Source organism: Phragmites australis, chromosome 19 (genome assembly GCF_958298935.1).
Source record: "Phragmites australis chromosome 19, lpPhrAust1.1, whole genome shotgun sequence".
Classification (NCBI taxonomy): domain Eukaryota; kingdom Viridiplantae; phylum Streptophyta; class Magnoliopsida; order Poales; family Poaceae; genus Phragmites; species Phragmites australis.
In genome coordinates this window covers 25,067,106-25,083,770 of record NC_084939.1, presented here as the reverse complement: position 1 = coordinate 25,083,770, position 16,665 = coordinate 25,067,106, and the positions used below count along the sequence as shown (strand labels likewise).

Below are 16,665 nucleotides of genomic sequence, written 5' to 3'. Positions count from 1 at the left end.
TTGAGACGTCTATTCATCTCCTCTAGTCACCATTCTTGTTCCTATAATGACATACTTACCCATTTAAATATAAAAAAGAAATTGAGTGCCGTACTGATAATAATGAAGAGAAGATGTGAGAGGCCGGGTGCTTACCATTGGATAGATAGTCTCTATTTCACCAAACATCTGACGGGATCCAAGCAAGATGATGGCTACTGCGTTAGTTACATCAACTTGCGGATGCGCTCCTAAGATTTGGAGCCTGGTAATTCATATATAATGATCAGTCAATATGATATGAACAAATCTTAGCAACGGGGTGGGATATATAGGGAGATAATAAGAGGAAGAAAATGAGAAATCATGCATTGGAAAGGCAGAAGTGAGAGGTATACTAAACTATAGTGACAAAAATTTGTGGATAAAAGGAGTGGATCGAACAGCCTGAACTTGTCTCGTCTGTTGGAATCCTATACTAGTCCGAAGGCATTGGATTCTCACGATGCAATCCCTGCGATTGCCGCGTTCTAAAATTGGAATATCAGTACAACCTTAAATTCGGAAATCATATGTTCAGTGTCGCGCGTTGCAACAGCAAGCAACTATATAAACGTAGCCAATTAGTACGTGATGACAAGTAGCTGCTGATTAAGTAATTATAAACAGGGTGTATTGACCCCCAGCCGCCACAAGTTTGTCGCATATGCTCTCCATCCACGTGCATACCTGATTCGTTGTAGATATATAGAATTGATGTGTTGCAACCAGATATGAGCAACAGGTCTATGTATGTATGTACGGACGTAATAGTATAGTTCAATGCACAAGTTGGTCTATCTCTAGGGAGTAGAATAAGTGAAATAGTTACTTGCATCAGACTCAATGAAATTATGAAAACAAAGACACGATAACCAATAGCAAGAACTAGCAATTTGTTTGCGTCGTCTCAAACACCTGACTGGATCGAAGCAAGACAATGACTTTGTAAACTACATCAGCTTGCCTATAAATATGCATATCCAGCAAATGGCAGTAGTAAACTAAGTTATCTGCTTGTTGCATTCTAATTAAGTTATAACATTTTGTTGACAATAGGAGCAATTTGTTTGTAATGGCACACCTAATGCAAGGCTAAGAGGTTGAGTCGTCAAGAGTCATGACCATAGAAGAGAGGGACGTTATAGGTGACATCCATGCCCAAAATACAATTAGGATAAGCCAAACTAAAAAACCATGCACGCGCATGTTTTCATACTGCGACACAAATAAGAGATATAATGGCAAAATACAGTGATCAATAGATTGCACTATTTTTCTTTTAAGCAAAATAGCTAGATTGCCATATTACTGGTTCATATATAGATTGTATAAAATTCACATGTGCTTGAGTTGAGCTATCGGTGGCAAGCAAGCATCTGGGCTAGCCACCTAGTTAGGCTCTGTTTTTGTTTGGGTTTCTATTTTGCTCCTGCATCTCAGACGCCAGAAGCTGAACAAATAACTTGTTTTTACTGACTTTTAGTTGCGGTTTCTGAGAAGTAAAAATAGTCTTTACTACTATAGAAGTCTGAGAAGTCAGAAGTAAATCTGGATATCCTTGTACTAGAAATAGAATTCTGAAAAAACCAAAGCTTATAGAAGTAAAAAAAAAAACCTTAGACTCAAACCTAAAAAAGCCTAGCACAATGCCTTCTCGTCAATATCTATCCGAGGTGAATGGGCTAGACAAGGTGATAGATCTATCGTTGTAGATAGGCTCAATCGCCACTCTATTTTATTCATTCTCAAATGAATAGGGAGTCTTGCTTGGGTGATGCAGCTAGGATGACATCAATCGCTAAGACCAACTCGAACAGCAGTCATATCGAAAGCACTACAGGCATCGGAGATGACAAATGCGACTTGGAGAAGGCCCGTAACATAGCTCCAGTAACAGCCGTATCGAGCGCTACAGGGATACGGAAAGGAGATGGTTGCCCACAAACTTACGGCTAGCGAAGGAGGCCGCATCAATGTGCGGTCAGGTGAAAAGAAGATGACTGTGGATCCGAAGAGAGATGAAAAGTAATAGAAGGTAGGAAATAGAGTAGTTGCTGAAGATGAAAAAATAGAGAGTACTATAATAATATTAGGAGATAATATAATAATATTATGAGGGACGAATTTAAGTATCTAACTAAGAATGTCCTCGGAGCTCTTCCGTTTGTTACCAATTAGATGTGTCGCGGCTACTCGCTTCATCTCCTCGGCCTGAAAATTTATTCTTTTTTGTGATGGTTGGGCCGACTATTTTCCTTTTCCGAGAGGAGTTGGGATGACTAATTAAATTGATCAGGCCACAGGTTGAGACTCTATACAACTTCCCAGCTGGGCCATCACAGTCCAGCCTGACTACTTCGCCATGCCCAGGTGAGGCCCAAGTCAAACAAATGTCCAGTTGATGCCCTCCCCGTCCCGTTCATGTGTGTTTGTGTTACTTATTATCCATTGATCCATCACAAAACGCAAGCTGAATTGATTTGCCAGGCACCTCTAGCTTTATTTGTTCTTGTTCCAAGTCCTACTATATAGCTTTATTTTTCATGTGTACACATGTATTTGTTTGTGTTAGTTCTGATCGATTGATTCGTCACAAAAGCAAGCTTATTTGATTTGTTAAGCACCTCTAGTTTTACTTCTTCTTGGCTTCTTGCTCTAAGTCCTACTATATACGGTATGACATCTACAGGCTAGCTAACTTTCATCAAAGATAAGACCACTCTGCAATATCCTTTCTCTACATGTACTCAATACATTTTATTTGAAATACTTTCTCATAGCTTCAACTTTTTTCTATGCTAAATATCCATCCCCATCTCTCTCACCGACGAGGCAATTGAATCATTAGTTATTTTCAGTACCATGCACATTGCAGCCACAGGTCTGCAGATATAATATATATAGTTGGCCTGCAGCCTGCAGGATATATTAGAATACTAGTAGCAGCCAATTTGTGAAGACTGCCGTGTACCTAATCTGCATCCTCTTGTTGCTTCTAGATGCCATTGCTGTTTGCACAAACTAGTGAACAAGGAAGGCTAAACCGATTCATCATCTGGATTAAGAAGATTTTCCCCACAACCACGTGATCCCTACACATGGGGTGGTGGTAATATCAAACCATTGCTATTTAGGTGCCGCGTTTGTCATCTTTGAGAACAATTCTTTTCTTAAGCAGAGTTAGATTCAAGAGACCACTTGCGAAAAAGAGGGGTTAAAATTAATGTGCACAAGTTAGGACTGTCAATATTACACAGCTAGCGATTGTGATGTTTCCAACATTATGATATTCTAGGGAACTTATTTAGTTGATTCCAACTGGAACCATTTCTTCCTTCGGCTTTATTCTGTTATACTAACTTTTACATCATCAAAGAAAGTTTGGCAACACACTTCAGCTGTAAAAAGTCGGTACTGTTTAATTTCTATCTTAAGTCCTCTGAAGTGATCTTAGCTTCCAGGAACCATCCCACCGCCCCCATCATAGGATTTCCATGACCGATATCATAGCGAGATGCTTCCCATGGATGGATTAAGATAGAGCACTTTGCACACAAACAGCGCAGCTGCACATGGAAGAACTTTGTACCAGCATCACCCTGCAGATAGTGGATCAATTAGATTGTCTTTGTTTCCCTCCATTAGTTTCTAATTATTCAGTTAAGGGCTGCTCACAAGTTCCAGGGCAAACTTCTCAAAAGAGCAGTCTAGTGCAAACCATAATTTAGATGCAAAGGTAACTTCTCAAAAGTGCAGATTAGACTTTCATTGCTATTGCTCCCACCGTTTCCAAATACTTGACATTCTTTTTGATTAAGTTTCTCTTCTCAAATACTTGGCACTTTAGAAATAAGGCACATTTTCCCCTAATCATATATCTCTATCAATCGCACTCATTTGCCCTACTTTGGCACCTTGCTTTTTGGGCTTGCAATACTAATTGAGGATGTTTTGGTCACTTCGCATCCAAAATACAATTGCCTAGGTATGTATGTTTTTATCAAAACTGCCAAGAATTGGAAACAGACATAGTACTATTTCATTTTCTACTAAACTTGATGGATTTCAGGAGCTTCTAACTTTGCCGACAAATTGGCTTGATACTTCTGCATACAAATATAGAGTTTTGCAAACGATTTTAAAGCTTTGTCCTTATGTAAAGGACTATAGGGACCACCCCTGCCTTAGGAAGGCATCTGTGCGAATCCGGGGATCAAAGCCAGGTTAACTATCTCCCACTCTAATGAACCCAGGTTTTGCAAAAGAAAATAAACGAGTATTAAAGAATGGTTGGTTGAGCTGTTTTTGTTATGCAGATGTGTTGGAAGCAAATAAGGATCTTCTTCAGAATAATTACCTCTAAAATTTAATAGGATCTCGTCCAACAAAATAAGCTAAGCTTGACTATTTGAACTTGTCACCAGAAAGTTTACCGGCTCTCCCAATTTTGCAACAAAATAACGCATGAGATGATGTGGCTACTTCTATAGCCACAGTCTCGATGGCTTAAATATTATCATGCAGAGTTATTAAATTCCATATGGTTTCTATCGATCTGGCTCTTTGACAGCATAATATATAGCACACAAAAGTTAGCTAGTCAGCTAGATGATGAAATGAAATAGAGATATACTGTGAAAATGTCCATGTAGAAGAATGGTTCATTTACTTCTAGAACTTCTTTCCTTTTATATGTTTCAAAAGAAAGGGAAATATATTTTTTGCATAAAACAATAGCAATTAAGCGGGGAGCCCTTTTTTCAGATCAATATATCACTAATTTTTGTCAGTGATGTCATGTTCAAACGGAGCGTAGTTTATTGTCCCATGGACAAGTGACAATAATTAACTACTTACAAGTTACAATAGTAAGAAAATTGTGGATTGGTGCTCTACTGAAAAGTGAAAATCACTCACTGCTCCATTCCTAGCGGTGTTGCTTTAGGACTTTCGTAGTTACGAAGAGCGCGAAGCATCTCTCAACTGGCCAAGTGCTCTTAATTTACCATTATGCAAAGTTGAAAAGAAATATAAAATCATGTCGTTATCAATATACAGCTGTTCCAAAGGCATATGTTTCCTGCCATAATGTCATTAGCATGCTAACTAACACTTAATCAGGAGTCATTAACAGGATTATTTTCTTGTTTCTTTTTTTTTATGTTTCTCTCTCCAGGAACTGCTTTGAAAAAGACTAGTTGGTGGAAGTTTGTTCAAACTTCAAAGGGATGGAGTTTTATAAGGTCTCGATTGATTCCAATGCTAGCCTGTGCCGGTGGGATTGATCCAGCAAACCAAAGATTTTGTAATAAAGCTGTACCTTCTTTTTATTCAAAAGTAATATAAGACCAAGCTGAGAGTCCACAGAAATGTAAAGAAATGTAGAGCCAGAGCATGAGCTGTTCTCTTGCACATGGATTTATATTGACGTTTGCATTAGTTATTCAAATGTGGCGGGCTCTCTGATGCCAGCCTCACTCCGTCAGCTCCTCTCCGTTACTGATAACTGCTACCGATAGAATTCCTGAAACTCTTTGACTGACAACTAGAAAGAGATATTAGATCTCGATTCTACTGGGAAATTTTGCCCCATATTTCTCTTAGTGCTTCCATAATATTTCTCTTAGCCTGAAATGATGTTGATAGTGTTCAGAATATGCTTGTACATGAACAGGACAATACTGACTTGAGTGTGCATCTTCTCCTTCAGTGCATACCGAAGCTACTGAAACAAGGAACTCCGGCTGAAGAACAAATATTTTCCGATAAGGAGAAACTTTATTAACTCATATTGTTATAACAAGATGATTATAACCAATATAAGCCGTTTTGGTCTCTGTTATCGACAATGCACACACACCAAAAATAAAAGAGAACATAAAAACTTTAAGAGATGGAAGCAGAAGTAGTACAACACTTGGTATCCCCTGGGATTACCAAGTCTGAATTTGTAGTTTTGAATCCCAACTAAGACTGATAAAGAACCTGACTTACTATTCTAGTAGCCGGCATGCCATAGACATTATTTGTCGAGATTCTGCCTGAAGCAGCACATATTAAGTATGGAGCCAATACATATATGTAAAAATAATCTACAAAGAAGATGAATGTTCCGCGTTATTGAGAATAAAGTTATTCCTACATCACTATATTGACCAGTACAAGGCTACAACTCTAACTAGTATATTAGCTTTTAGATATTTACAAAGATCTTATAACCAGCTTCCTATCGTATGGGCCATACTTTAAGGTGGATTAATATTTATAGCTAACTAGATGATGAGTCAAGTAGTGATGAAGCTAGAGCAAAATGGAGTGGGTGTAGCCCACAAAATTGGACCGAGTGGGTGCAGGAGTTTGAGTTGAGAGAGGTACGTTATGGGTAAAATTCTGAGGCTTAGCTGTGATTTGCGTTTTTTTTATACATCTGCGTCATCTCCCTTTCAAGTAGCTTCGCCTATGAAGCCAAGTGGAATGAGCGAATTGACGTAAAAAAGAGATACTTAATTGTTTCATTTTTCTAAAAAATAACACTTTTAGCTATCTTATCATCATCTTTTTCCGGATTATCTTTCGTGAGTAAAACCCCTAGCAAAAGGTAAAAAAAAAATCCTAATTCCACAAAAGTTTATTTTTGTTAGGCAGATATGATGCAATGCATGACCTCTCGCAAGAAAGGACGAAGAGGATATAAAAAGGCATGAGGACAGATTGAAGCGGCGTTACGTAGAGTCGCAGAGTTAGTGACGCGTGTTAACATTGAAGAATGCTCCTGCACCGTCGTTGTTTAATGTTATGAATAAATAAAGTCAGTCAGTCGCAGAGAAGAGGCCGAGATCCCCGAAGAAACGTCTCCTCCCTCCCTCCCTGTTCAGTTCAACCTGTCTCCGCTTCTCCTCCTCGTCCTCTCCATGGCTCTCGACTCTGTTCCTCCTTATCCCAGCGACTTCGGATCCAGCAGGGCTGTCCGAACCCAACAAAGAATCAGGTATGCATAGGCATAGGCTTCGTCAACTTCTGGTGCGAAATTTCCTCAAGTTTAGCTTCTCGATTTTGATTAATTTTTGTAATAAATTACCAGGAAGGACGAACGCATCTGGACGGCGGATACGTATGCGCCGTACGACGACGGGCACCAGTGGAGGAAGTACGGCGAGAAGAAGCTCTCCAGCTCCAACTTCCCAAGGTTCATAGTCCTTGGCTTCATCCCCCTCGCCATACAATTCTTTCCCCAGATTACATGTTTTTATTTCAGTCCATGCATGCATCTCTTGTTTTGTGCAAAAACTCCTTTTTTAAAACTTTTTTCATGGTACAGTTTAAAGAAAATTTTAGGCACTGCCTAGTAAATTTGCAGGACCTGTAGTTGGGTGAACTGAGGGTGGTGACCTGAAACCTTTGAAACATAGAAAGGAGTTCTGCCGGTTTTTGATAGAAAGAATTACTGACTAAGTACATACATGATATCTTGGTTTCAAGTCGTGCAAATAAAGAAAACATAATACGCACTTTCTTTTCCAGAATATTAAAATATACTTTCTATCTGTAATGTTATACTGCTGATTTTGGAATGAGGCGCGTAATGGTGGTTTTGTTTCATAGCACAAATCATGACCACTGCAGTACGGGTCGGGCACCTCATGTGCTTCTTGATTTCCCGTTCATCAGGTTCAGCGTTACCTTGAAAAACGGCAAATCACCAAGGTCTTGCTAGCTTTGGACACTTTAGATCTGCCGTTTTAAGTGGAGAACGGATCTGAAACTGAAAGTTAATATACCTGTCCATGTAGTTAAGCTACAATTTTTCACATTTCCTACACTTTCCCACTAATAGAAATAGATCTCTTTCTTTTGGTCAAAATATAGCCTTTGTTTGGGCAGCTGGTGAGCCAAATCTTTCATTTTTTATGTCCCAAATCAATCGCCACTTAGTGCGCCTAACGTTTCTATATCAGGGGATGGCTTGGTCGATGTATTTGGATTTTGCAAGAAATACTGTTGTGGACATATCAAATTGCTTGACTGCCTACTAGCCACTCCTTGGTAGCATTGGTGGTGGACAGGTGTCACCATACCCTTGATTGACTGAAGAAAAAGAAATATCTGCCAACTAAAAATTGTTCTATACTTTTATTATGTAACGACTATAGGACAATAACCTTCACAGCGGCAATATCTTTCTTAATTGACAACTCAACAAGACAGAACAAAAACTTGTAGAGTGTTACTTCCTGTATGAATATACAATTAGCAAGTTGGCCAGCTTTATTACCTGTCATTTGCAACTCGTTTGAAATCTAATACTTCACTAGCAGACTAAAAGTTCCCTCATTTGTTTAACGCACTTTCTCTCCAACTCAAGTTTTCAACTATTAGTATGCATGCCGACAGTCTCCGCTAACCCTTTTTTACTTTCTTTGTGAGCGATTGGAACGCAGTGCAGACCCCTATATATCTTTTTTTAGATCGCTGGGCCCCCTTCCCGGAGTCTTCTTTGGAGCCTTTGACGGGGCGTGCATCCCGCGCAGCCCTTGTGGCTCGAACGCGGGTGGCTCGGGAGGGGAGCTCCTTGCTCCCTTCGTCACTGCCAGCCGAGCTAAGGCTCGGATGCAGACCCCCATATATCTTGCTAGCCCATCAAGATCATGTTAATAGATGGGAGTTAATGTTTCTTTTCTAAAAGGCAGTGGATGCAGTAGATGAAGAGGTCTCAAAAGTGTTTATTGATGCTTTTTTTTGAGAGGCTACAACGAGGACCCACACTACACACACTCCACACTCACACCACACGCGTGCATGTCCATACACACGCTATAGAAGGGATTGGGAGGCACGAGACCTCCAATGTGCAGGAACGCGCAGTACCACTGAACGCACACGCGTGTGTTTACCCTAGCTTAACCCGGACTAATTCTGGGTGCTACTGGGGAAATACCCCGGTGTGACACCCGAGTGTCGATTCTTGGGATCGAACTCGGGTGGGTAGGCTTGTTTGCAGTGTTTATTGATGCTGTTCCACCTAATTTAGGTAGACTGAATGCTGATCGAAGGGGAAAATACATGATTGGTCTTCATTTCCAAACATTTACCCCTTGCTGAGTTCAAGGGAAGTAGATCCTTGACATATGCATCTTAATGCGAAGTCCAGTTCCAGAATTGTTAAGGTGAATAAGATAAGTTGGTAGACTAAAAGTGTTTGGAAGCCTTTAAAAGATGTTGTTCAACCTTCCAAATGGAACTTCAATAGGACCATGTCGGCTTTACTGACTCACTAGCTGTAGGTGGGTTAATTAAGTTCTAAAATTCAAATAGCAAATTAGTGATATTTTGAGAAACTTCTTTTTGATACTAGTAGTAAGCAGAGCAACACAAAGTCCCTTGCTGTCACCTTGTGGTGTCCTCTTGCTAATATCATTAATGGAAGACATGCACGTACTAATCTTGAAAACAAAAAAAAAAACGGTACAAAGTATTTTGGATAGTAAGGAGTTAACCTGATTATTGTCATTATTGTAAACCAATGTGTTTTCTCCTAAATGCAACTATAGTAATCTTTTCTATAAAAATATTTAGATTGTCCAAAAGGAACTTTAATAGGGCAGCTTCAGCTTTATTCACTAACTGTAGGTGGGTTAATTATGTCTTAAAACATCCTACTAGCAAATGAAAATCTGGGAAATTTTCTAATACTGGTAGACGGTAGTCACCTGTGGTTTCCTCTTGCTAATTTCATTGCTGGAAGACATGCATATACTGATCTTAAAAAACAAAACAAAAAAGTGTTGAGTGGTATTCTGGCTACTGCACAGTAAGGATTTAACCTTATGGTAAATTTTTTTTCTTGAAATACACTCCCATCATCATTTCTGTGGTTTAGAAACACCTGCAACATGTATGGGTTATTCTGTTTGAATGGGATAAAGTATGTTTGCTCTTAATTGTGACTGTTGTATGCTTGTAATCCACAAAGCTTCCAACAAGCTTTTTGTTAAAAGTATTTTGTCGAACAATCCTTCTCTTTACTTTTGAAGTGAATTTTTGAGTTCATAACAATATCATTCTATTTTCAGGTTCTACTACAGATGCACCTACAAGAACGAGATGAAGTGCCCCGCCACAAAGCAAGTCCAACAGAAGGACACCAGCGATCCGCCATTGTTCTCTGTCACTTATTTCAACCATCACACCTGCAGCACCATCTCAAATCCAACCGGAAGCACGAGTAGAGATATTGCTGCGCAGTCATCTTCGAAGAAGGTGGTGTCAATCTGCTTCAGCCCGCACACCAGCAGTGAGCAGCCTACATTCCTGACATCCTCGGCTACACCACCGTCAACAAGCATACATTCTTACAGAGCCAACCAACGGCCTGACAGGAATGCCTATGCTCGCCAGTTCCAGTGGACAGGTGCATTATCTCCTACAAGTAACGGTCCGGTTAAAATGGAGGCTGACGAATTTTCAGGAGCAAGCACTTCGTCCAGCAGCACGGGTGCTCTGCCGAGGACTTTGCTACGGATCGGTCAGTCCAGATGCATCGAGTACTTCCATTTCTTGTGATGATATTCGAGGTGGAAGAAGTACATATGCTGGGGAGGCGCTTGGTGCCTGTTTCGAGTTCCAAGTGGAGTTTGTATTTGGAGCTGGAGGCGGTATTGCTTTCCCAGGCCTGAACCACAGGGACCCAACCTACTGATCCCCATAGAGATATTACTGCCTTGTTCATTCTTCATATTCGGATCCAAGCCACATTTTTGTACTTGGATGATGTGAAGAATGTGATGAAGTTTTTTTCTCTATCTAGCACATGATACCAAAAGATGTTATCGAGGTAGCACCGTTTGTTTGTTTACTGATTATATATATGAGGGACGTTTACATATGTCTCAAAAATCCTTGCAGCAGATTTCTGCTGCTACTGAAGTACTGAAGGTTGCAGAGACTCTGCTATCTTGTTTCCCCCCTTTTAGATGTCTACAGATTTGGAAACAGATTGGTTGTTAGAGTGGAATGACTGTGCTTAAAAGAGCACAGGTCAGTTTATGTTTGGTGTTGGAGTGGAATGAGGGGTACATGAATGAACCTTCTTAATCTGATGTCTGGATTTGACTCATAGGGGTTTGAGAGTTGTTGGGGCCGAAATGCAGGCTGTGCTGTTGGGCCTGCCTCTTCCTTCACGTAAACCCTAGGATTGGGCTGGAGACGTGGTTGCCGCAGGTAAGTAGGCCTTGGAGAGTTGTTGTGGACATTGGGCTAAAGATAGGTTTCCGATTCGGGAAAGTTTATCTCGGGCGCCTAGTCGCGCTACACATCGTAGGTCCGTAAGGTGGGCAAAATTTGTCGTTGTGTGACCTAAGCTCATGAGTGAAGCACGCGCGGAGGTAGTTTAAGACCACTTCAAGGGATTCCTTTTGTGGGCAAAATTCTTGTTATGAAGGGATTTTCGTTTCCTTCAGCGTTCCAACGGTTTTTCTTTACGGTTCCTGTTACGAAGGGATTCTCAGGATTATTTTCTTCAAGACGGGATTCTCTCTCCTTTTCCTTCACAATTCCCCTCGAAACGAAGCTGTTGGAGATGAGAGAAAATAAAGGGAATAGGAATAGGGAAAAGAATCGGGAAAGAAACGAAATAAAGGGAATATGGTTAGAGATGATCTAACGTGCATGTGTGCCCACATCAGAATGGCAAAAGCTACTCCTCGTCCAAAATAAGTATTATTTTGAATATTGACATGATCTCTTTAAAATACAACTTTAATCACTATTTTTATTATAATATATTGATAAAATATAGTAAAAGTATAGTATTGTGAAAGTATTTTTCGAAATAAATCTATTCATGTCATTTTCAAGTATCTAAACTCAATACATAAAAAATAATTTGTAGCTAAAGTTTAAAAGAGTTGACTGCACATAACCCAAAATAACACTTATTTTGGACTGAATGGAGTAGTTGGTTTGTTGTACAAGCTACTTTGGTCACTTTAAATGATCATAACTCTCCTATTGGGTGTTCGTTGTGTTTCCTATGATTTGAAGTTACTGACGATTGCTGAATCCTTGAAAGTAGAACTATTGACATAATTTTACCACTAAATCCTTGAAGTAGAACTATGGACACAATTTTACCATTGAATCCATGAAAGTAGAACTACTAACATAATTTTACCATTGAATCCTTCAAAATAGAATTACTGGCATAATTTTATTACTGAATCCTTGAAAAGTAGAACCACTGACACAATATTACTCAGCAAGTGTTGAATATTGCTATGACATGGAAGTGACTACTGAACCAAGAAAGGATGACCAACTGAACTATGAACCATGAACATTGAAAGAATGGATGAACTACTGAAAGTATTATCTTTTAAACTTCCAAATCGTGGTAAAATATGTCAGTAATAGATTACTAAATAGGAAAGGAGGACTAGTGAAGGATTATTGAATCCAAGTTAGTAGAATTTGTTAGGATTTGGAACTATTGAAGGAATGGAAAAATACTAAAGAAAAAAACAAGTACTACAAAAGGATTATTGAAGGACTTGGAATTATTACTGAAGAAAATAGAGGACTACTAAATAACTACTGATCCAAGTTAGTATAATTTTTAGACATCCAAGATATAGAAAATTTCATCAGTGGTTTATACATTCTACCGAAGAAAGAAGAGTACTACTGAAAGACAACTGAATAGGATAAAACCTATTTTCTAAAACCAAATCCAAATTTGACATAGGTTATAATTGTTTGCAGTGCATTCATGCTAAAATAGGCATTTTAGGATTTATTTGGCTTGGTTTGATTTGCCTTGCTTTAGTTTGAGTTGGAGAAGCATAGATGGAAAAAAATAAATTTGGAAATAGAAAACATAAGAGAAGATCTAAAACTCTAAACTAGCCTGGCCCTCCTCATCCTAACCCCGGTCCGGTTTTCCCTCACCTCCACCCCTCCGTTCTTCCACCTAGGCCGCTCCTAGCGCCTTCGGCCCAGCGTTGCACCGTGCTTGCCGCTCGCGTGCGCCTACCACAACCGAACGCGGCCTGCGCCATGTCGCCTTCGCCTGTGCTGCTGCCAGTGGACCCCACCTGTCGGAGTCATCTCCGACCCGAAGACTGCTGTCGCCGCCCAGTCCGATTTGGACAGCGCCGCCACAAGGAGTCCCGGCCCTTCCCGAGACCCCCTGGCCGCCCATATATGCCCGTGACCCCTTTAGGTTTTCCCCAAGCCAATCAGCCGGTTCTAGCGCATCTCGTCGAGATCTAAGTACTGTCGTCGCCATTAGAGCCACCTTGGTGAAGCTCGCCACTGTGCAGCTCTAGGGCCATCCAGCGCCGTCCGAGACCACCGGAAGGACTGCCTGCCTCCGCTGAAGCTCGTGTTGCCCTCGCCGTCACCGTTTGACCATCGGAGCACCGGCATCAACGAAGATCCGAGCCGCTTCGCCGCCTCTCCCATCGCCGACCACCTTCTTGTGCCTCATCGTGCTTGGTAAGCATCCAGATTGATTCGCCATTAGCTTCTAGTTGTGTACTGCTGCTCATTGTCTTGTTCCGCAGCTGACGACGAGGTTCGCGCCGTCCTCCGAAGAGATCACCGCCGCGCCATGCCAGTCGCCGCCCCTAAGCCGTCATGCTTACCCCCTCCAGCCGCCTGATCTCTTCTGGATCATCAGATCCAAAACCAGTGGCCACGGTTAGATCTAGAAATATCCCTTTATTAGCCAATCACAAGCCAACACATGTCCCTCTTAATCCAAGTCAGCTCCTTTGCCACGTCACCTTGCCACCTCAGCTGCCACATCAGCAGTAGTGTTGACGTGTCTTGCCCAGTCAGCAAATCAAGGTATTCTAATAAAAATAAATCTAATAATTCCAGAATTAATGTAATTTTTCAATTAAGCCCCTGTCTTTCTGCAGTTTAGACCATAAACTTGTTTTTAGCATATCTTTTTCGTCGTATCTCCTTTTTTAGCGATTCTTGTGCCGTTGGATTTGTTTTTCAGAGCTCTATCTTTCTAGATAGGTTTTGTTTTATTGTTTTTTTATTTTATGTACTGTTCTTAGTGTGTTTTGTTTATGTGCTTTGCCGGTAATCGTGCGATTAGACATCAACACCCCAGATCAGTTTGAGAGCATCAAGATCAAGAGCTAGAGTTCACTGAGCAACAGCAAGGAGAAGAAAAGTGTACTTCTTGATCATCTTGAACCTTGTTGGAACCTAAGTCCCCAGAAAAGGAAGGCCTTTGCCTGGAGGAGAAGCCGAAGGCTTCAGAGTGTGAGACATGTTTAGAGGGTGAAATAATCTTAATTCCTCTGGCACCTCAGTTACAGTACTACCCTATTTATAGCCCATACTCAACCACTCCACGCTAGGATTTATAGTTTCACCCTCTCAACTGCCACATTCCCGGCATTCGGGGGCATTATGGTACCATCAAGTACATCTGCATAATTACAACTATACCCTGAGAGACGTGGGCTTCGACGCCCTCCAGGCACCTTCAGCTAGTCCTAGCGCTGCACCGCGGGTCACCCTTCGGTCTCCACCCAAAGGTTCACTAGGATCTTCCCCTATCCTGACCCCCGGCGCTGCGGGTCGACCTTCAGCCTCCAACTGAAGGCATGCCAAAGCCTTCTCCTTTGCTGGCAGATGTCATCGTGGATCGACCTTCAGCCTCTGACCGAAGGCCCGCTAGAGCCTTCGCCTATGCTGGCAGATGGCGTCGCGGATCGACCTTTGGCCCCCGACCAAAGGCTCGCCAGAGCTTTCGCCTGCACTTCCTGAAACACAACTGAAATATTTATCAGTGCTCAACCGCCGGCGGACTTCGACTTGCCATCCAAAGGGGTACGGGAGATCATCCCCCAACAAACCTATATTTTTAAAATGTTTTGTTTTACAAATTGCATGTAGTGTCTGTTAATCTGACGGGTAGTCAAGTATGTTAGGGTTTACCTAGTCTTCCCTTATGATCCCTTGAAGCCTAAGTGGTTTATGGTTAGGTGTCTTTTGTGGGTAGAAGTGCTTAGTCATGCTGTCAAAAATATTGGAGAAGTGTCATATACATATTTAGTGGACATATGCAATGGTAATGATGAACTTGTTTTAGTAACATGGAACCCTAGGACTTGGGCAAGGAGTTGGTTTGATAATGGTGATTCATGTGGTGGCCTTGTGGATACGTTCCAAGAAAAGGTGTTAGGTTTTGTTGATTATTTTCCTGTTGGATGGTCTTTGTTTAAGTATCACATATAAGGACCGGTTCGTAGAGTGACAACCCAAGAAATACCGTACTAAATACGAGGCCGGTATGGGTAAGGGCTTATCATATCGATTAGACACCTGGTTGATATTCGTTGGAGTATCAGGACCTAATTGATGCCTCATGCTTCATAATGATTCTCCTAGAGGCACATCATTGACGTATGTTAAGTGTCTTTGCAAACATGGCAACATGGGTATCACGACTCGTGGCTAAAAGTTGGACAACCTCTGCAGAGTGTAAAACTGTTATAACAGCTATGCCCACAGTTATAGGAGACTTGGATCCTCACATGAGTAGTTGGTCATGGTAAAAGTTTGGCTATAGGTTGATGATACGGGTGATGGTTGAATGGTTATGCTTTGTAAGGTGGTTAGCCTTGGGTAATGTCCAGTTGTTGGGTTATATTCACTTAATAATTGTTTAATGTTTTTGAATTATATTACTATTTTCATTACTTCTATTTACGCAAATATACCATATGTTAGCATATTCTTACTGTAAGCCTATATATCATTATCTTTTCTACACTTGTTGAGTACTCCAAGTGCTGAACCCTTACTATCTCCCCCCCCCCAATACATATGTTGCTCAGTGAAGACTTCCAAGACTTTCAAGATGATGACATGGTGTACTAGGAGTGTGTTCCCAGTCGGTGTCTGTGGAGTTACTGTGGTTACCGATGCTTTCATTCTGCTGCCGTCATTTAGTAGCTATAGATTGGTTAGTAGAGTTATTTAGGTGAAGTCTTTGTGTAAGAGTTAAACGGTTGTAAGTTAAAGTATTGCTTTTGTTACTTCACCTATGATGTCATTATGTGTGTTAAACTTCTTGGACACACATAAGATGTACTTGGTTTTGTCCGTTAAAACTGGGTATAACAATTGCCTTACTCAGCAAATGGCTTTCTAAGTTGCTCACATCTGATGGAATGTGGCAACAGCTGATTCGCAATAAGTACCTAGGTTCTAAACCCTTATCATAGGTCTAGTGAAAAGCTGGAGATTTCCACTTCTGGGCTATCCTTATCAAGATGAAGAGAGATTTTCTATGCTTTGGAACTTTCACTATCAAAGATGGTACCCAAATCCATTTTTAGGAAGATCACTGGTTGGGAAATATATCTCTGCGAGAAGAGTATCCATGTCTTTACAATATAGTAAGGAACAAACAGGATACAGTAGCAGAAGTCCTTCGAACTTTCCCTCCAAATGTTTCTTTTAGAAGGGATCTTATTGAGCCAAAATTAATTGTGTGGTACTTTGCGTCCTCAAATTGCTAATATTGTACTTAATTAGGAGCAAGATGAGTTCCATTGGAACTTAACCTTGAATAGGCAGTTCTCGGGGAAATCTCACTATCTTGCCTTAGTACATAGT

The 16,665-nt window shown here is 40.8% G+C and overlaps 1 protein-coding gene across 1 annotated transcript; it reads left to right on the top strand.

Annotated features, from left to right (window-relative positions):
• The first annotated feature begins 6,809 nt into the window (after window positions 1-6,809).
• On the top strand, window positions 6,810-10,903 carry LOC133900740 (probable WRKY transcription factor 14). The gene is made up of 3 exons (XM_062341968.1): window positions 6,810-7,009; window positions 7,103-7,207; window positions 10,092-10,903. The coding sequence occupies exons 1-3, from the start codon at window positions 6,933-6,935 to the stop codon at window positions 10,579-10,581; spliced, it is 672 nt and encodes a 223-aa protein (XP_062197952.1). The 5' UTR covers window positions 6,810-6,932; the 3' UTR covers window positions 10,582-10,903.
• The last annotated feature ends 5,762 nt before the right edge of the window (window positions 10,904-16,665 follow it).

Bases quoted from the DNA above. Each gene is read 5' to 3' on its own strand.
- LOC133900740 (XM_062341968.1), top strand. From the start codon at position 6,933: ATGGCTCTCGACTCTGTTCCTCCTTATCCCAGCGACTTCGGATCCAGC. The intron at 7,010-7,102 runs GTATGCATAGGC...ATAAATTACCAG, and splicing joins CGAACCCAACAAAGAATCAG to GAAGGACGAACGCATCTGGA. The intron at 7,208-10,091 runs GTTCATAGTCCT...TTCTATTTTCAG, and splicing joins TCCAGCTCCAACTTCCCAAG to GTTCTACTACAGATGCACCT.